The sequence below is a fragment of the Rhinolophus sinicus genome, chromosome 17 (genome assembly GCF_057876585.1).
Source record: "Rhinolophus sinicus isolate RSI-liver-muscle chromosome 17, RSI-T2T, whole genome shotgun sequence".
Classification (NCBI taxonomy): domain Eukaryota; kingdom Metazoa; phylum Chordata; class Mammalia; order Chiroptera; family Rhinolophidae; genus Rhinolophus; species Rhinolophus sinicus.
Genome location: NC_142517.1, coordinates 118,048,104 through 118,070,018, shown reverse-complemented (window position 1 = coordinate 118,070,018; position 21,915 = coordinate 118,048,104). Strand labels below are relative to the sequence as shown.

At 39.3% G+C, this 21,915-nt stretch overlaps 1 protein-coding gene across 2 annotated transcripts in view; it reads right to left on the bottom strand.

The window, feature by feature from the left end:
- CNTNAP5 (contactin associated protein family member 5) overlaps positions 1-21,915 on the bottom strand; it is an 809,041-nt gene that overhangs the window by 617,120 nt on the left and 170,006 nt on the right. For both annotated transcript variants that reach the window (XM_019749552.3, XM_019749551.3), the window contains exons 2-3: positions 20,026-20,130; positions 3,880-4,073 (exon numbers count right to left, since the gene is read on the bottom strand). In XM_019749552.3, the coding sequence (XP_019605111.3) occupies positions 3,880-4,073; positions 20,026-20,130 (299 nt within the window). The remainder of the gene's footprint in view (positions 1-3,879; positions 4,074-20,025; positions 20,131-21,915) is intronic.

Sequence of the window (21,915 nt, the reverse complement as noted above, 5' to 3'; positions counted from 1 at the left end):
TAATGTGGACAAGGTGATTTCACAAAAGGACCCCATATATTAAACCACAAGCACAGCAGCTGTCTTTGAAAATTCAGAGTGATAAATATCAGGAATTAAGGAAAAGTGCCAATGCACAGAGGGGATGCATTTTGAGAACACTTATAATTTGTGTATAGGAAACAGATGGATTCACGAATAGTTCGAACACTCACACAAGGAAGGGACTCAGGGCTGAAAAGAAAATTCATGGATATAATAGCGTTAGTGTGTGTCTCCCCTGGCATATATTTCAGAATGTCAGAGGATCGTGGTCTGGGTGGATTTAATTAGATAATTAGTGGTTTCCTTGTTCCAGATAAATTCATCCGCTCTACCAAACACTGGCTAACATTGCTGCCCAGAGTTAGAATCATAATAGTTATATTGCCTACAAATTAATGGAAGAGACTTTGCATCTGATGAGATTTTAAATGTGTTGTGAAGTTCGTCACTGAGACACCTTCACGCCTGAGTATTTAGCATAGTGAGGGCTGTGGCTTATTCAGAAATCATGATGCGTTGCTAAGTGGCTACTCGGTGGCCTCACTCGTGAACAATTCGTTTAGTGCCAGATCAGAAATGCCACAAATTGAATTTTTAGGGCACAGATATTGGCTAGTGTACATTGGACAGGTGTATGTTCAGGATTCTCGTTCCAAAGTGAACTTTGAAAAAATAAAACATATCTCCTGAGTACTGGGAAACTGATACCCCAGCCATGGAGTGTGCCGTAGTGGTATTGTTTGGTAAGTCAATTAAAAAAGCATTGCAAACTCCATGTCATCTAAAATCTGAGGACCTTCAGAAGGCCATGTGAAAGGGGCAGACAAGAACGTCTCTGCTTCTTTGATACACATCCTTAACAAGTCAATGCTCAATACTGAGGTTTTTAGGTATTGACTTTTCCTGAAATGGTAAACAGAACAACTTAGAGTTTTATAAAAAATCTCTTGTTTTACTATTGCTCTCATCTTGTTTATAAGGCTTACCTTCTAATTTTATTTTTTTTTCTAATTTTAAATTTACAATAAAAAGCAAACAAGAAAAACTCTCAAGGAAATGTATTTATCCAACGGCAATCTGATAAAAACACCAATAGACACGAGCCACAACTCAGATTTTGCATGTGCCTGACCAGTGTTTGGTGAAATAGCCTGAGTCTCGACAGGTGTTCCTGATGCCTAGACAGTTTCAGAGAGTCTGAGCACTGTTTATAACATAGAGGATGCATTTACATGTTATTGCTGCTTTTTCACTTTTATATTTCAGCAAAATGTCAATTAAACGATACGGTGTAATATTATTCTTATAGAGTGGTTGTTCTGACAAAGTTTACATTTCAGATGATTTTTACAAAAGTAAGTCAATTGTATAAAAAATTTTAAAAAGTGAAGGGTAGTGAAAGAGAAATAGAAAGTACAGTTTTACAATCAAGTATTTTAGGACTAAACTCTAGTTTTGTGTCCTGGCATAAACAGTTTCTAGTTATATGACTTTGGGTGGGTTTCTGTGGGGGGTGGTCAAGCCTTTTGTTCAGGGAGATGTTACGTAATACATAATCTCCAGATATATATACAGAGGGTGCCAAAATATGTATGTACATTTTAAGAAAGGAAAATGTATTAAAATTGTAATAATCTACACAGATAACAAAAGGTGAATACAAGTCATGTGTATACATTTTTTTGGCACCCTCTGTACATGTTTGCTTACAAATGTGATATGTAATTGGTGCTCAGCAGCTGGTAGTTTCCTACTGATATAAGTGGATGTACATTTTCCTAAATTTGAGCCTTGTTACTAGCATGACTTATCATGGTGTCCGTGCCCAGTGTCGCTGTATTTTACTCTTTGAGCTGGAAGTTGTGATGATCACTCCACAATCTCCTCCTCCCAGTGTTCACACCTGACAGGCTGTTCCCGAAGCTACTGCCTCTCCTAAGCGCTCTGCAGGCATGGTCTCTGGGGAAGCCACAGCTGGACTTAGCGCCATTTTACACACATGGTTCCCTGCTTTTTCTCCTGTGCCTGCCCAGGATCTTTCACCTCCCCAAAAAAGTGAAGGCTGTTCTGAGGGTGAGATAAAGGATGGGGATAGTATTCTCCCCTCCAACTGTGGGAGCCCTAGTCATTCTGCAGTTCTTTAGATAACCACCTAAAAATGAATTCCTGCTATCTGTCTGGCAACACTAGGCATGGAGGCTGCAAGAACCTATGAGACAGGCCCCTGCCTCTAAGGGGTTTGGAGTTGCTTGGAAATGCAGGTAAACCAACAGGGGCAAAGAGGTGAAATTGGCTGTATGCTAACAGTTCACAAGCCCAGAGGAAGTGTCAGTCCTTGAACCATATCCTGATTCAGGGGACAGGCAGAAAGCAGGCCATTCAGTTCTACAGAAAATGAAACTCAGGGTTTTAAAGAACTTTAGACAGAATAACTCAAAAATGCAATTCAATCTGTAAAACAACCAGTTCTGATTGAAAACACAAAAGAAAATAAATAATTTCATATTTATCTGCCTCTCTAAAGTCAACATAAATCCTTAAAATTGTTCCTCAAATTGGAAGGTGTGCTTAATTCTTATTTCAAACTAAGAACAAAGGAAGAACCTGTAAAAATGTATAAGAGCTTCAAAATTGAGCTCCCAAATAGAATAGTTCCCAAAAGTCTATTTTTAAAGATGAAAAAGTTCATGTTCTTTATGCATATTACCACCTAATATTTCTAGTGACCCAGAATAAAGATGATAATTTTCTCAAGTTCAACCTGCCATAACTAAATTTAATCCTCAATTTAACATTACTTTCGATTAGAAAGAGTGATAGTGGGCAATCAAGAAATAACAATAAGTATAAAATAGATTTTTTTTTTCCCCCATGAATTGGGGTCAACATAGAAAAATACATGTACAAAACAACAGCAATTTGTAATCATACTTGGCATTGATTTAAGGAAATAGGCAGGTTTTGAAAAGGAACGATTATGCTATCAGTTGCCAAATCTTCACATTTTATGTATATTTAGAAAAAAACAATAACAAAAAACCATGTTTGGTTACGTTTTTTCCTAAACTAAAAGCAACATAAACTCACAAAGTATTTTGTTCTGTGCCTGAGCGTCTGTCTGAAGCCTCCTCCGGGTTCCCTTGCTCTACCTCCACCTCCCTTTCGTCACCTTGGTTGGGGACAACCTGTCACTGACATTACAAGGCCAAGAGTTCGGGCCTAGGGTAGGGAAGGAAATGTTCTTTTTTTTTAAATTTGGTGCAAACTGTTCTTTACTTAAAAGCTGAAGATTGTTTATAATAACAAAATCATTGTAGATTTTGTATTTGCTTTATATTTTTAATGCTTTCAGTTTCTTTCCAATCTTGGATAAAAGCTGTTGCGCCCAGTGGCTTTAAGATCAGCCCCAATTGCAGGTCTCCATGCCACAATTCCAAAATAGGGCATCTTTGGTCAAGTTACATAACTGAGCTAACTGGGTCATTACAAGGTATGGCACATAATAAACAAATAAGTACACAAATCAGTACTCAGTAAATCAATACATTCCCATTAACAATTAGACTTTCATGGTGTGTACCTGTTTTTATAGATGAATTGAGACTCAGTCAGTGAACTACCCAAGTTACCAGAAAAGGAGGAAAACACTAAACTTTTTGCAACAGACATCCTAATTTCCCTAGAAACTGGAGCCGTGCTGGAGAGAGGACTTATATATGGCCTAATTATGTCTGAATGAGCTCTCAATGGCTATTAAGCTACCAACAATCTGGGTACAGGAAAATGACAGAAAAGTACACCAGTTACCATTAGCACATCTCAGTTTTAGTCATCGGAAGAGAAAAGATGTCCTACCCAGATGCTGTCTTCTTGCTGATACTGTTTCCAGTTGTGCCCTGTGTCACTGAACATCAGGCTGTAACTAGTCACCCAGTCAGAGCTTCCATATCTTCCCTGCGTGGCCACTGCCGTAATCTCCACTCTGTGTCCCAGGTCCATCTGGAGCCACTGTTGAGCGTTGGAATCTGCTGGGGACCAACCGCCAGCTCCTGAAAGAGGATCAGACAGACAGCGTGGTGGTAACATCTCACATAGCCACAGATTTCGACTCTTAAAGAGAAATGAGACAGTGTTCAACTAAGATGTCTTTACCCCAAATATACCCTGCCACTGCTGGTAAACCCCTGGTACTTTCTTGACCAATTGTCCTGCTCCCCTTCCGCCTAATCTGCTTTCATGGTTTAAGATCCATCTCAAATGCTATTTCCTCTATGATTCTTCTGCTCGTTGCTCAGTCTTTACAGTTTCCATCTTCTGTATTCCTAGTGGAATTTGTTCCTTTTTTTTTTTTCCTTTTTTTAAAAAACGGTTTTACAATCTTAATCTTTAATATGCCTTACTTATATCCTCTGCCTCAGAAGTATCTCCTTCATTCCTTCTTTTCTTTTTTTCTGTTATCCCTCTTCTCTTTCTCTTTTCTTTGCTTCTTATCTCTCTCCAAATATGTGCTATAAACCTGCCACAGACCAATATTCTGCTGCGGGTACAAAGATGTCAGATCACTGACAATGTTCCTTCATTCAGCAGATGTTTACTAAGTTCCAGGAGCATGCTGGGTGCTAAAGAAAGACAGACAGGCAAACAAAAATGTGTAATGTGAAGTGACAGGAAGCCTTACAAGACTTAAATGCAAAGTGCAATGGGAGCACAGAGGACAGAATGCCTTGGTAGGTCATCAGAGAGACCTAAATACAGTGACAGTGGAGCAGAAACCTGAAACAAGTATGGCCATTTCCTACGCAAACAAGGTTGGGTAAAGAGAAATTTGGAGAGATCACCCAGGGTCAAGAGAACAGCATACGCAACAGCTCAGAGAGACATGACAGACCCCACATTCCTGGAGCTCCATGTCATTCGGTTTACTTGACACACAGAAATGTTCTAACATGTAACAAAAGCCTTTGGGTCCCATCATTTCCTAATTTGACAAACTGGAACTTTGCAGAAGATCAATATTAGCTCTCGTTTAGTTGGAATATTTTTTGTTTCCATTTCACGTAGGAATGAATGATATTCATTTTTACTGACCTAAAAGTTCACAAAAGTTCTGAACCCTGAGTTGGAGCTACAGCAGAATGTCCTATGTCATGGGTGTGGATGAGACAAAAGCAACCCCTTGGGACACATTGCTCAGAGCATTGGATCAGGGAGTCAACTGAATTTTTATTTAGGTGGGTTCATAAACAAATTCCATTTTATTTCACCCTAGGTCAGTGAAAGTCATTTTAGCGATTCTCTTTATTGGATAAAGGATGTATATATATAGCAGTTTGACAGCTGGAGTATAATACAGGGCTTATGACTTTTTGTGAGACATCACTATTTTAGAAATTAAATCTTCAAATTTAAACTATTTCTTTTTTACCCCCAACAATCGACAGCTGGGCTTCCTAGTCGTGCTTTAGAGTTTTCCTTCATTTATTCTAATTATTCTCATCATATGCACATATGATAAGAATTTATGTTGAGGACAGGAGAAGGAAAATAGAATAAGGGATTCACCCCACCACCTTGAAAGAATAAAATGACAGAAAACTGACCAAAACTCAAATGAAAAAAAAGGTTTCTTCAAATTTGTCAAAAGAAAATCACATCTTCATTTTGCCCACAGTAAAAACCTTAGCTTATTAATCCCCCTAACATTAAATGGGATTGTTGCTTTTAGCATTCATTAACACATCAAGAATTTTCCAACCCCAGGAGGTTCAGCATAAGCTCTTAAATGGAGGGATACAGTCTGGGTGATAACTGCCAATGACTCTTTTCCTGCTGTTGAAGATGCTCCCTGCATCACAGCTAATAGACCAGACACCCAGGGTTGCCATGGTTGCTATGGCAAACATTTTGTGCCTTCTCCTGAACAATAAATGTGTTTTCACAAATGATGACAGCAGCCAGAAGATACTATCTGCAGTTGCTCTAAAGACACACCATGCCCATGCTAGCTTCCTGTGTCAGAATTGTTCTCTAAATTGGGGGTGTAACATGCACACCAATACCTGTGTTTGGCAGCTTAAAGGTGTTAACTAAGGTGGTGTGACTGTAATGGTGGCTGTAGTATCAATGATTATTAATTGCAATTCTCATGAATCTTGCAGTTTAAATTTAAAGAAATTTAATGGAAATTTAAAGAACAATTTTAATTTCAAAGAAAAAATAACTTCACCTTAGATTTCGATAGCATCTAGAATTTTCCAGTAATTTTCAAACATGGGCTACTGAATGATTTACAGGGTATATCCTGTTTACTGCTAGCACACCCCAAGCCTTATACTCTATATATTGCATTATTGGACTTTTTGGGAAACGAGGAAAAGAGGAGATGCTGATCTGAAAACCAAGAGACCTGGTTCCAGACCCAGCTCTGCTCCTGGTGTTAGATGAGATGACAGATTCTCAAATATGCTCAACCATCAGAAACAGCCTGAGAGCTTGTGAAGACCACTTTCCTTGACCTGATCCTTGATAACTTACTCAGGGGCCTACCCTGGAATCTGTGTTTTAAGAATGGTGCTCATGACATGTGGAGTGCTTTGGGAAATACTAGGTGACATAACTTTTGAAATTTCAGTTCTAATATTTTACTGTTAAGAGTTGCATGACTTATCTTTAACAGTCCCACTTAATCAAATCCAACATACTATTTTTGATTAGTAAAAGCAAATATATGAACAATATGAAATATCTTCTGGATCTAAAGATGGACACGCCGTGAGTTTGATCCCTAAACACCCCAAACCCAACACGGATGGATACTTTAAGTCAGAATTACAAGTGCCAAGGACATCTGAAAATCTGTGAGTTCAGAACTATCTATTTCCCCTCTTGTTTGGACATTTCTTTTCAGTCCCAGTCAGCCCTTGGTGCCTCTCATCACCCCCGTTCCACAAGTCCTCGGAGTGTTCACCCACACACACTGTTAGCGAACAGTCCTGGCTCAGGGCTGGCACTGCCCTAAGCAACTGGCCAACATCAACGCATTCATCACCACAGCAGCCCTGCATGGTAGGTATTAGTATCCCTATCTCACAGGTGGGGAAACAGAGGGCAGCACTACTGGGCAGCGTTTCTAAGATGACACAACTAGTAAGTGGCAGAGCAGAAGCTTCAAACACAGAAAACCAGGAGCCTAGAGCCCAAGCCTCACCATTCATCGCACAGCCTCTGAACAGCAGAGAACATGCTCCTCCGAGTCCTCCTTCCTCTTAGCAGTCCTCACCAGAAACAATTCACACCGCACATTCTTCTCAGTATCTCACTTGATTCTCACAGCCATCAGCAATAGTATTTTTAATTTCCATTTACTAGAGAAGCAAGCCACCTCAAAGGGCCAACTAGTTTATCCAGGTTATATGGTGAGAGAGTGCTCTCCAGCCCAGTTATCCTGATTTCTCATCCTTGACAGAGGCTTTATCAGGAACCAATGTCTTAAACAAGCAGGAAATGTCTCTTATGGAGAACTCTAAGAAAGATCTCAAGTAACACCAGAGACTCAGGTCTCCTGAAGCCCAGTTCCCTGCTCAGCCTTCTACACCGCGATGCTTATCCCCAAATTCACATGCTAGGGAAGGCTCTACACATGAAACAAAATAATTGGTCAAGAATGTACACATTCGTTTTTTGGACTTATTTCCATTTCTATCTCAGAAAGGGAAATGAGGGCTGATTGATGTCATGCACTAGAAATGGGTGCAAAACACTATATACAGGTCTTTGCTAAGTGATATTTTACAACTATCATTCAAAAAAAAAAGAGTCCATTTAGCACAAGACCGACGGGAGCTAAAATATTCACATATAACATTTTCATACTAATCTGTTGGAAGCACACAGCCTGGTCATTTTTAAAAACTTTAAAATGAACCCTATAGGGAACAGTTTTCTTAAGTATGTGCCTCCCCCAGATTCACAGAAGGCCCTAAAAGCTACAAGCACATTCTCACAAGTGACTAGGAGGTTAGGTTGAGTTACAAGCTGCATCTTAATTATTAAACAGTTGGTGCCTCTGGAAGCAAAGGTTTGAGATTTTTCAGGGACAAACTACCTAGTGATGTTAATGAGTAAAGCAGAGGCTCCCCATAAATATTTAACATTATACAGTATGGGTAAGAGTTATAGCTACATTCACAAGCCTGCTCCTAGGGCTTGGGATGGCGTCTCGCTCCTCTATTCGGAGCATCGTTAGCATGCATTTGGGACTTGTCAGGACTTCTGAGGCTGGGAAATTGTTGGTGGTACACGGCCTCATCCTTCTGCTACTGGGCAGATATGCTCAGACCTGCACATTGCAGGCTGCTCCTGCCAAGCGCTTCTACACGTCTCTCTGCACATTTATTTAGGGACTAAGGAACCTCCTGGGTGAAAGGACAGTGGGAACTTGTCCAAACACACTATGAGTTTCAAAGAAAGTAAAAACCTCTGGGAAAACCTGGAGTGGCCCTACTTGAAGCCAGTTTGCAGGAAAGAACAAAGGATCTCATAAGAGCAAATTCATGTAGGGGAGGGAAAGTTTTGAATTTGAATCAAACCCATTTATCACAATTGAGGCTGACTCAAGAGCAAAGTCTGGGGGTGTAGCTGGCTCTCTGTGTGTGATTTAGAAGTCAATTTTGAGACATGAATTTGAGTGCTAACTAGTTCACTTGGGAATTGACACTAGGCAGTTAGGTGAAGAAAATGGAGATGAGACAGGGAGGAAAGGAGACCCAATTTGTGGTTTATCAGTTAGCCAGCCATTGCTAAGGGTGGGCTGAATCCCACCAGTGTATACGCCTTAGGGTTCTATCACCAGAGTGGGAGGAAACTAGGATTTTTATACACAAACTCTGTCATGTCCTGGCTGAAGGCTGCTGGAGGGCAGGGCAGTATTACAGCACAGAGCAGAGAAGGGAAGGTGTAGCTGTTGACGGTGGAAGCAGTTCTGTTGGAGACGTCCTCAGGGCTCCACTCAGATCCTCTTTAGAGGATACATTTATCTCCCAGCAGTGGGTGGTGGCTTGCTCCTGTCCGGGATCTTGCTCCCGTGCAGCCAGCTGTTGGGCAGCATCTTTCCTGTGTTGAACCCTCCCCAAGGTCCAGGGCCAAATATGAATCTGAATTGGTCTGATGAGCTCTTCCGGGACCCCACCCCACTCGGCTCCCTCAACCCTGGAGGTACTTACTCCCAAGCAGGCAGCCCTACCCTCATTATACACTTTTTTGGAAAACTGAACCCAGCTGGGTGGCAACTGGCCTTGATGTGCTCTGAAACTTTTGCTAAGTAGCTCCAGACTCACCACTGGCACCAAACCAGAGTCTACACTAACCTGGTGACCACAACTCTTCCTACTCTAGTGACTCCCTGAGAACCTATCTCACCCAACTCACATACTGCACAAGGCTTTATCAGTAGCCAAACTTTAAGGGAGCCAGAAGGTGGCAGCAGTCCTCAGGGTGTCCTGGCTTTTGCAGAGCAACACCAGGCCTGGGATTGTTGGCAGCCATCCTCAAATCACAATGTGGCCTCTCCCACGTGCCTTCAGGTTTAAAACAGGCAGCAAACAACTACAGATAGCTTTATAGCTCCTACCAGGTACTCCCAAGCCAGTCACAGGCAGTGGGTGACCTGGGCCTTCACCAGAGTCCCTCCCAAGAAGTCCCAAAATGAACACGTTTGGAGATTGGCTTCACACTACAGCAGAGCACTGTCCAAGTAGCCCCACAAGCGATACACACAAAGGGTGGTCTCAACAGGAATCAGAGCATATTGTGGCATATCCTGTTCCATGTCATGTGGTAAGCTCACCCGCAAAGCAGTCCATAAGCTTTAGATGTGGCCAAGCCCTGCAGTCAATCAACCTGTGGGTTAATCCCACCCACTGATGTGCCAATAGCAATCAAGTCTCAATTATAACAGGAGGTCACATACAACCCATACAAGGGACACTCCTGGAGCTCTTGGCATAGGTGACAAGGGAGACTGTGACACTGGGCCCCACAGGGCATCTACCATATACAGCCGCCCAGTCAAGACTGGGAGATATAGCAGGTCTATCTAATACCTAGAAACAAAGACAGAGAAACAGCAAAAAGGAGAAAAACAAAGAAATAAATCCCAAATGAAAGAACATGAGAAAACTCCAAAAAAAAGAACTAAACAAAATGGAGGCAAGCAACCTATCAGAGACAGAGTTCAAAACAATGGTTATAAAGATTCTCATGGAACTTAGTGAGAACTTCAACAAACAGATGTAAAGCATAGAAAAATATATAGGAAGTATAAAGAAGAACCAGTCAGAAGTGAACAATATAATTGAAATTAAGACTGCAGTAGAAGAAATCACCAGCAGACTAGATGAAGCAGAGGATTGAATTAGTGATTGGGAAAACAAGGTAGCAGAAAACACCCAAGCCAAAGAGCAAAAAGAAAAAATAAACCAAAAATTAGTTTAAGCGATTTCTGAGACAATATAAAACATCATAGATGTACCATAAGGAGAAGAGACAAAGCAAGACATTGAGAACCTATTTGAAGAAATAATGACTGAAAACTTTCCTAACCGGTGAATGAAATAGATATTGAAGACCAGGATGCACAGTGAGTCCCAAACAAGATGAACAGAAAGAGGCCCACATCAAGGCACATCATAATTAAAATGCAAAGTTTAAAGACAAAGAGAGAATCATAAAAGCAGAAAGAGAAAGGCAACTAGTAACTTACAAGGGCGCTCCCATAAGATTATCAGCTTATATCTCAACAGAAACTTTGCAGGCCAGAAGGGAGTGACACAAAATATTCAACGTGATGAAAAACAAGGACCTGCTTGAACTGGATATTTTGTGGAAGAGATTCATTAGAAACAAGTCCTTAGCAGAATAAATGATAAGGATTCTTTTAATAAAGTCTGTGTTTTGTTTGTTTGTTTGTTTTTTATCAGACATGTATAGTAATTAGAAAAATAAATCCCAGATATAAGGAACTGACTGTGTAGAGTGTAAGTAAGATAAGTATAGTTTGAGACGCTCAAACGGAGCCCCAGCGAAAGAGCCACCATAAGATAAGGAGCAGTCAGGCTGGATTCCTAGAGAAAGGAGAACTGTTTCCTGGTTCCTTAGAGATGGTTATTTTACCATTTTCGCTATATGGTGGATACAATAATCCTTAGCTCACCTTTATAATGACATTTCTACAATGTCTGAAATGAAAATAATTTTCTAGAGGAGTGAATAGATAAAGTAAATCCTCCTTAACTACTACAGGTTAGACAAAGCAAAAGGATTCACCATTCAATCTGCTGTACAAATACAACTTAGTTCCTGCCAGTGTGACACTACTACAAATGCAGGAGTAAACTGCCAATCATTAGAGAAATGTATGTCATTAATTATCCTGCAATTAATTCCATTACTATATTTTCAGGTCACAATGATTTAAGTTAAATGCTCTGAACCGATGAATTGAAGAACATTTTGTCTTGTAAAATATTAGTTACATCAGATGGTGATTCATTGAACAAGTATTTTTAAGAGTGCCACTTAGGGGAAAAATAAATAAATAAATAAAATCACAGCTTGGCCTTTAAAAGGAATTGACCAGCTATTAAGAGAAAAAGTAAAGGGTGAATTATGCGGGCTTATTTCACTTTCATTGTCAAATGTTGATGTTTAGAGCCTTTGAATCATTAAATTATCAGACAGCAAAAGTATTCATATGATTCCCCCCCTTCTTCCCTTAACATCATTTTTCTTTGCAATTATCTTGGCTGAATAGAAAGGGTCATCGTATTGGATTTGTCGACATTTGAGACAAAGTCCCAAAGCTCCTGTTAGATAGCAGATTTCTGTTCTGTATCTGTCTCATGTATATTTCCCAATGGCCTATAGCTGTCTTAGTAAGAGAAGAGGCCCAGGGCATTGTTTAAATATCTAAGTCAGTAATAGTTTTTGCACAGGCATATTGGGCTACAGTACGATTTTAAGGGTATTGAGGAGTCGTAGGCGTCCTTACCTCTCTTTCTCCCTTGATGCCTGAGAAATCCAGTCTTTGTGGTTAAAATGCTAACAATCCCAGTAGAAATGTTAATATTACCTGAAAGGGATAACTATTACACCAACAATAGTCAGAGTAAGATCTCAAATCAATGTGAATAGAGACATTTGTTCATATGGAGTAGACAGAATTAAATTCCAATCCAAGTCCTACCAATAATTGTCTGTGTATCCTTAGGTCAGTGACTTGACCTCTCTGAGTCTATTTCCTCATCTTTAAAAAAGTGAATAATACCAACTATCTTAGAGTACTGACATGATGAAAAAAAAAAAAAACAGCTTAAGTTTCTAATTTTTATAATAGTACGGTTTATTATTCACACTAGCTTAGCCAACTTTGATTTCCTTCTGTAAACAACAACAAATATGGAGTCACTTTAAAACAGTGCCAGAGCTGCCATCCCAAAGGAACTGCCTTGAACATCTTATGACTCAAACCTTTGGAATGTTAAACCAAGGCAAAATAACCTTTGGACTGCATGTAAAGCAACTTTGTGTCCCCAAGAACTGTTTTCAAAGATAACAAGAAACAGATATGACTACCAGCCTGATGGCTACTAGACAAAAAATTAAAAACATTGCTTAGAATTAACATCACTATGTTATGTTACTTCACCAATAGAAATGCCTTCCTTCTGTTAATGTAATTGTTTCCCTTCCCTTTCTCATAAATATCCCTTGCCTCTGTCTCCTAATCAGAACACTATTTGAGTTTCTGACTGAGTCAGTGCACTCAAACAGCTGTTCTTTGATCTCAAGTAAATGCTTGTTGCTTCTCACTTTGAAAGGACTTCTGCTTTTGTTAACACACCCATTCTCCTCTACCCTGAGATCCAAAGCAAAAAGACATGTGGGTAAGAATTGAAGCAGCAGAAGATTCAGGGATGCTCTAGAATAGTGCATCTCAAATTTGAATTCGCAAATGTGACAGTTGTTTAAGCACAGGTTCTGATCCATACATTTTGGGGCCAAGGCTGAGATTCTGCATCTTTAACATGCTCCCAGGTGATGCCTATGTTTTCACTCAAGGTCTATATTTTGCATTGTAAGGGAGAGTATGTATAAGGTAATAAAGAAAGCACAGGACCTGATAACTGTCATGACTTGGGCAGCTGGGATACAACAGAAGAAAGGAAATGGACTGAAAAGAAAGAAAGCCCTTGAAGGGAAGAGGAGAGAATCCAGTGACAGATTTCTGTATGTCTCACTGTCTTTTTAAACAGACTAGATTATATCCGTATCACATCTGGCTCAGTCAATCAGATGGGAGACTTGCGCTATCTTTCGCCAGCAGGCATTGTAGTGCTGCCTATGAAACTGGATCCCAGGGATTGCCACCTAGCGATCTGGAACGAGTTTCTAGAAGGTTGATATTATGCTAATTGTGAGAACCCTGATTCCTGCACTGTTCCCAATTTACATCTCCTCACAGAGGGACCAATGATGCTAACCTGAAAACCAACTTCTGAAGACCTTCACAAGTCCTTAGCTTTTTGCAACCAGTGCTGCCCAAGGGAGAAAAAAGGTGTGTATGCGTTTTGTGCCAAAGGCAAGCGGGTTTTAAGACTCTTCATTAGTCTATGAGCCCACGAAGCCAAAAATGCCTTGACATCAAAAATCAAATTCTCCATGGCAACCAAATTGTCATGCTAGAAACACACAATCTCAATTTACACAGGCAAGCGTCTCAAAAATATATTGAGTGAGGAAAAAGGATTAACATTTCAAGGAATAAAAGGTAAACATAATTGTTTGCAAAACTATATTGGAGGGGAGGATGGGGAGGAGAAGTACAAACCTCCCCTCTCATGGGGCCAACGATGACTGTTTCTATTTGCCTTTTAATCATACGAAGTAACTTAAAACCTTCCCCTCACTTTCAGGCAGGTCTAACCCACAGCTTAGTGGCTTTCTTCTCTGCCACCAGCTGCTGCACTTCCTGCTGACAATAAGTGCTTCTGGTAGCCCAGCTGACTTGAATGCCCAGATCAAAAGCTTTCTTGCCACAAAACAAATCATATTTGACAAAGTCAGATTCCTTCTAAGCCACAATTATATAGATGGACTTGGCAACCTAAGTGAATGGTGATCTGACCCCCAGTTTAATGCATTCTGTAGGTTTTTTGTTTTTGTTTTTCCAAAAGTACTTAGTTCTCTTCCTTGCTTTTCCATTTCTCTGTGTGTGGATGAGATGGGGGCTGAGGGGCATTGGAAGGGAGAATAAAAAATCCAGTTGGCAAATCCGTTCCACAGAGGAGAGTAGTGTGAAGACTATGTTGTAGTGGGCTTTCACCATCGAACCCCGTCGTCTTTGGGTACATTGCCCAAAAACACCTGAGCTCAGAGGCTGTTTCCAAGGGTGCATTTTGTCTCAGAAATATGAGTTTGTCATTGACAGAGCTCATTATACTTGCTTTAGTCTGACTCGGAGACTGACCACCAGCACATCTTTCCTATATTCTGTTCAATGTCCGAATTGATCCCTGTTTCTGACATGACATACTTACCAGCTGTGTGTACTTTCTTCCTGGAATAGATCAGAGAGGTGTACACCTGAACTCGAGCACACACTGGAGGTAAGGTGGACCTCAATCCCCATGTTTAACGTATGCCCACGGTCTACTGGTATCCCTTGCTGTCTGGAAGTTCACGTTACACCATTTTGCTTTTACGTAAGACCTACGTTAGTACCTGTTTGAGCTAATGGAAAAGAATCTGAAGATGATTTTTGCTCTCAAGTTAATGGCAATTGCTTTATACCATTTGGGCTTATGAAAGGATTCATAGGACCACTCTACTTTCGGATAGCAGGGGAAAGAGTCTACGATTCCCAGGGGATTCGGCAAATTTAAATGGTGCCAGATGACTTTCAGGAAAGTTCGTCTTTGTGAAATACTTCAGCAGTGATGAACTGCCAGGATGCCATTGAACACACGTGGTTCCATCAAGAGGACTTTGTTTTATGGAAGTCAAGAGTTTTACAATTTGAATTTCATCTTGGGTGGAATACCAAGGAGTTCCTTAGTAATTTTGTATAAGGCTAAAAGGCAGAGAGTACAAAAAAATCATAAAATACTGTGATAAGGGAGTGAACTAATGAATGAATGGAGTATGTTAAGATAAAATGACCCCAATCTTGGAAATCAAAAGAGACTACAGTGTGTCTTTTCAATGTCATCCTGCAGCAATTTTTAACAAGTTCACTCAATGATTATTTAAGTTTCTAAGGACAATGGATCTGTCATTTTGCTATGTTACTCAATAGTTGATTGTATCTTAGATATTGTGATGTTACATGTTAACTTATAAATTTGCAATAGAGAAGACATAACCCCCAGATTTTATTACCTTGCAAGACGTTAACTAATTTTGTATTTACCTAGAATTATTATTCTAATATTCATTATTTTCCTCTCTGTGTGGTGCCATTTTTTCCCTATGACACAGAGATAACAATGGTACCTGCATGAAAGGTAGTTGTGAGTAGTTGACGTATCTTAAGGGCTTAGAAGACTGATGGACTAATCATAAGTGCTAAGTGTTGCCTACAATTGGTCATTGATGCCAATGCAATGCCAAAAGGAACATCCAACTTGGGTGTGGTGAAGAAGGAAACTCCGTTCAATGCAAACAGCTCAATTGTGATACAGCAGTCTTGCAGAATAGCACAGTTGTGAGACAGTTCAATAGTGTCACAACTCAATATAATACAGCATGGCTGTGGAACAGCATGGGGACCCTCAGGTAAAGTGGCTCTAGAGTGAAGCCCATCTCCAGCTAGACAGCTCTGCTCCACTCCAGTCCATACCAGCGAGATGTCTTCAGTTTTCCAGGTCCAGTCTGGAAAACAGTCTTCAGTGCAAAGGAAAGTGCACACCTTGAGCCAGTTAGGAGCTGACTTATGTAGAGAGAAGTCCCTCCTCTGATCCTGGATCGGTCCACTCATATGCAAATGAGGACTCAAAATCTTCACAGTCTGATTGGTCCAAAAAGCACTGCCCTAATTTGTGAGAATGGGACTACTCTGACTGGTCAGTGAAGATGTTTGTGGGGACATAGCTGTGCAGCTCCAATTGGATAGGGAAAGTTTCCATTCTATCGGTTGAAATATGATTATAGGAACTCCTTTATAAGGGTTGAATCAGACAGCAGACACGGTGCAAGCAGGCAGTTCAGTGCAGATGACAGACAGTTTAGCGCAGGCTTCTTGAAGCACGGTTTGTATGCGAGGCTCCTGGTTGGCAATGACTGTTAGGCCCTATTTGTAAATTTGAACCCAGTTACACACCAGGAGCCTTTCTTGGTAGGTATCTTCTTTTTCAGAGTCAACAGTGTATTAGTGTTCTGATGTTTAGCTGTGTGCTTGTAGGCATAAGCTGAGAACAGGAGAAATGTAAACTGCTAGGCACACAATCCCAACATTCAGGGAGTAGCCAAACCTGATAATGACAGTACAGAGTAGTATATATTTAGCCTCTGGCTGTGAACTTGCCGTTTGAAACACTATATGGAGAATTCAAATCAAAACCAAGATGTTCTTTGAAATCTCTATGTACACCTGAGAGTATCCTAGGTTTCAAACCATGCGGAATACTTTGCTTTTTAAGGTATATTTGATGTCTTTCCTCTTAGAAAATAAAAAGGAAGTTTTAAAGGAAGACATGCAGGAAAAAAAGTGTTCATTAGATATGACTATAATTGCTTTTAAGCTGTTTCAGTGGAAAGGACGTAGTCTGTTTTTAGAAGGAGAAAATTGAATCATTACTTTATACTAATATTTTCAACATAAATAAAAAAATAGTTTTATCCTTAAATTTCTAAATTTTGTATTTAGGAAAACACATATGACAAATCTGTTCTTAATCACATTTATATACTAACTTATTTTATTATAATATATTATAATATATTCTATATTTTACGTGTGTATATGTACATGTGTAGATTTTATGCATCCATGTATACATATGTCTGTATTTTTATGTGTCCATATATGCTATTGCATATAGACGTATATGTATAGAGGGTGCAAACTCACTGCTTGAGCAACGTTGACCATCTCTTAAAACGTGTATATATATTTTTGGCACTCCCTGTATATCCAACCCTGTATATATCTATCTCTGTCTACATATAACTCTGACTTTGTATATATCCAAACATATATATATACAGAGGGTGACAAGAAAATGTATACACATTCTAGGAAAGCAAAAGAAAAACTACATTAAAATTGTAATACTCAATATATACTGATAACAAAAGACGAATACACATCATGTATATATATATTTTTGGCACCCCCAGTATATTTGACTTTCTCTATATACCCTACTATATGTTTATGTACATAGACATGTACATCACTTATATTTTATATCTATGAAATGAAATAATGTCATTATTATTACTAACTACCAAGTTTTCTACTAATTATTTGTATGGTAATTTGAATTATACCTGTAAACACTTTTTACCAACTATGGGCTAGGGTTTTAGCACAGTGCCTGTCACAAATAAGAGCTTAATAAGAATTAATAGGAGAATTTGTTATTATGACTCATTCAACCTAGTAGTTTGCAATTCTTCTTGCATTTTAGAATCATCTGCAAAGCTTGTATTTATTTACTTTATCAATATTTCTGCTTGGGTTGCATTCCAGACAATGAATTCAGATTAGCTGGGAAAGGGGTCAGGCCCCGCTATTTGAAAAGCTCTCCCAGTGCTTAGATGAGAGCCAGTCATCTGATCCATCTTGAGCCTGTTTCACTCCTTCTGAGGGCCATGGTTGGGCCCAGGGAGTGGAGGGGAGTCTCTCAGCCCTGGGAGTTGTACTAGGACGAGTTCTAGGCCAATGCATTACAACTCTGTGACTGTGTCTCCTGTATGGCCTTCCTGATTTAGACTCTAGTTGGGAGAAGAATGAGAGGTCAACCTTCCCTCTGCATATGCTCATGCTGGCCTTGCGCACAGACACCCAAATCCCCCGTAAGCAAAACAATTACAACAAACTGCAGCAGAGACATCTGTGCCCTGTCAATATCTGCCCATTATGGGAGGAGCTGGCCTGGGGACAGACTCGCAGCTTCCCCAGAAACTGCCAAGGAGCTACAAGGCAGTACCAACTTTCTGACACTGCACAGTTGGGGTGTATGAGACAGAAGGTGGGTCTGGATGTTCTGTTGGAGACCATATCAACATCAGCCAACGCATGTGTTCCCTGAAAGGGCAAGTGAGCTTCCTGCTCCAGAGTAATTCTCTGCTCTGCAGTGAGAACGGTCCTTTCAACACTCAAGTCTGGTCTCTGCCTGTACATAATGCTACAAGGCAGGCAATATTGGTCCACTTTACAGAAAAAGAACTGAGGCTGTGAGCAGGTCAGTGGTGTGCAGACACTCACAGAGCTTGTAAGTAAAGGCCATAGCCACCATTTTAACTCTGGCTGATTCCCAATCTTTATTTTTTCCCTAAAACCTGTGTTAGGGAATCAATTTGCTAATGTGGTTGTAAGGGAAAATCTTTTGATTGAGATGACTTAGATTTAAATCCAAGCATTTTCCTTTCTTAACTCTGATTTTGGGCAAAGTATGAAACTTCTCTGAGCCTCAGAAACCCTATTTGAAGGTAAAAGGTAATACTGCTTACCTTATTGTATATTTGTGAAGCATAAATACCTTAACACAGGTAAAACGCTTTATACAAGTTTTGGGACAGAGTATTCAGCAAAGGGCAATGTTAGCACAAAATTGTTATTACTATTGTCCTGCTGGATCTTTGGTTAGCCATTCTTTTCCCTTCAGAATAATATTCTTAACAAAGCCATTGAACTTGCTAACTTTTAAATTATGCATCCCAATATAATAGAAAAACTATGAAACATGGCATGAAAGAAACAACAAATATAAAAACAAAACTTGCTAATCAATTTCATGATTAATGGAGAGTCAAAATTATAAATTAAAATATTAACAAATTAAATTATTCTGAGCTTTATAAAAACAATATCAATCACACAACAACCAATTAGAATTTATTCCAGAATGCAAAGATAGTTCAACAATGGAAAACTTACTATTATTGCCCTCATATATCAGTTGGAAAATATAGCTAAGAGTAATTACTATGGACCCTAATATATTAGTGTACCGATTGAAATTATTTTTCTCAACTTGATAAAGAGTTTATAACATTCATGAGATATACAAATACATAAATATCAGATATTTAAATAGTCCTTAAAAATTAAAAAAAACAAATACACATGCAGACACACACACACACACACACACACACACACACACAAAGTATAAAAGCCAATATCCAAATCTGATTTAAAATGTATCTGTTTAGATATCCAACATAATTTCCCATAAGAGGTTATCTAGGGAGTGTCTGCTCTTATTTCTATCACACAATGTAAAGATACAAACCCAACCTTTAACCATGGGTATATTTAGCTGGTAGGATTACACTTTATTTGCATTTTCTTACTTTCACTTAATAGTATTTTACATTTTTTTAAAATTAGCAACATTTATTTTATTATAAAACTTAAAGTTATCAAAAAAAATCTTGGTAGATTTCACTCATACGTCTAAACATGCTATAATAGTATATTTTGATAGCTATTTATGTTACATAGATGAAACATTTTTTTTAAAAAGCAAATTTTAAAAATTATTTTCTCTCAAGTCTTTCATAATAATCAAGGAGGAATAACATTGGTTGGGGGAAAAGAATCAGCATAATTTGAATACCCATTTTGTGCTGGGAAACGAAGTATCTTCCTATTGTATCCCCTTCTTCCCATCCTTCTTCTAAACACTGCTCCTGGTCATGATTCCAGTGTGTGACATGCACTCTCTTCCATTTGCCCACTGTGTGCTTATTCAGCACTTTAGTCACCCTACTCACCTACTCTTCGGTTGAGTTGAGCTGGGCTGTGAGTACCAGTGAGGTCTGAGGAACTGGAAAAAGCCATTGGAGAGAGCAGGGATGCTAATGGGTCATCACAGTTGTCTGAAACAATAGAAGAGAAACAGAACAAATTCTATTAGTGAAAAATAGTCCATAAAGAAAGGAATCATGGCATGAACCACCGTCATTTATAAATCACCTGCTCTGAACAAGGCCAGCATTCCTTGTTTCCATGGCTATTTCATCTACTCCTCACAACAACCCTGGAACACAGGTGTGAGTTTCCTTCACAGTTAGAGAAACTGAAGTTCAGAGATGTTAAGTTCATTTTGTCCAAGGTGACAACACTATAAAATAGCTTGCCTGGAATTCTCACCCAGAACTGTCTAATTCAACAGCCCAACTACTCACCCATTTCTTGAATCAGCCCCTTGAGCAAAGCCTAAAGCTATAGCAATTGAACTTACTTTACAAGAAGGAAGACTATTAAAGGGGGAGGGGGGCATTGTTTAACTGCTATCCATATTCAGCCCCTAAGGACTCTTGTAATCCTTGTATCTAGAGGGATGGAATTATTTAGACTATCTCACTCCCAGTTGTGTGAAAGTCTTTCGAAAATGAGTTCTAATTGTAATAATTCATTTCTATTCCACAAAGTAATAGAGGCAGCCCTGATCTTGTACAACCTTGAGTCTCTTATTCACTTCAGTAGCTACCCTTCCAGGCTTCCCTAAATGTAGTAACTATGTTTTCTAAGCTGTCTTTGACGCTGCCCAAAGGGGAAACAGGGTGGGGGCTGGGGCAGAGATGTGGTCTTAACCACATAGATATGTTCTCCCCAATTGACACTGATGTCAGACCATCCAATCTCATGTAGAGGATGACTACTCTTCACACAGCATATTGGTCATTTAAAAGGTTTTTCTTCTTGTTGCTTGTTTGTTTGTTTTGTATTTCATTTATTTGTTTGCAGCTTTCAATAGGGGGCATGCTCTTTGTGAGACCTTAGGAAATATGCTGGTACATAATAGGCTTTCCATAAAGTCTTATTGAAAGAATGAGATGGGGAGGGAGGGAGGGAACAAAGGAAGGAAGGAAGGGGCTCACATAAGAGTACAAAAAACTCCCATTTTTTCCATTTTGTTTACAGTTGATCTTGTAGAACATTGCAAATAACTTCATGAAATCTAGACATACTTCAGTCAAAACAAATTTGCAATGTGTTATTCAGGGTGAAGGTAAACTTGATGGTATTAAAGGCTCTTAGAAAGCGTCGATTTGACATTGTTTTTTAAGAAAATGTACATAGGATTATGAGGCTGCTTGTTCATCCAGGAAATTCTTGGAAAATCCAGTATTTTATCTAATTACTGGAAAATTAATGAGAAACATAAGGAATAAATTTTTGTTTGTTAAATGTGTTAAAAAAAATCAACTGGCAAAGCATAGTTTGAGTTTTTCTGCAACACAAATGTTTGAAAAATATTTTGAGGCATTTGACAAACACAAAACAGCCAGAGATCCTCACCAAAGAGGAATGATATAAAAATCACAACAAAGGCACCTCAGCAGATATGGTCATTCTGTGAATAGAAAGCAGTGTTTTCACTCTTCTCTTGGTATAAGATGTAGGTAAGAGAAGGTGCATACACACCGCCAACACACTTGTTTGATAACATAAATTTGTTATAATGTTTATATATTGAGAAACAATTGGAACACAATGCAAATCTTCATTTGTTTATACCAGTTTCATTATCAGGAAACATCAGGTGAATGCAAAAAATTGAAACAAATTAAACTGAACCCCACAGGAGTATCCCATACACATGTGTGCACGAGCATGTGCGCACACACACACACACACACACACATACACACACACAC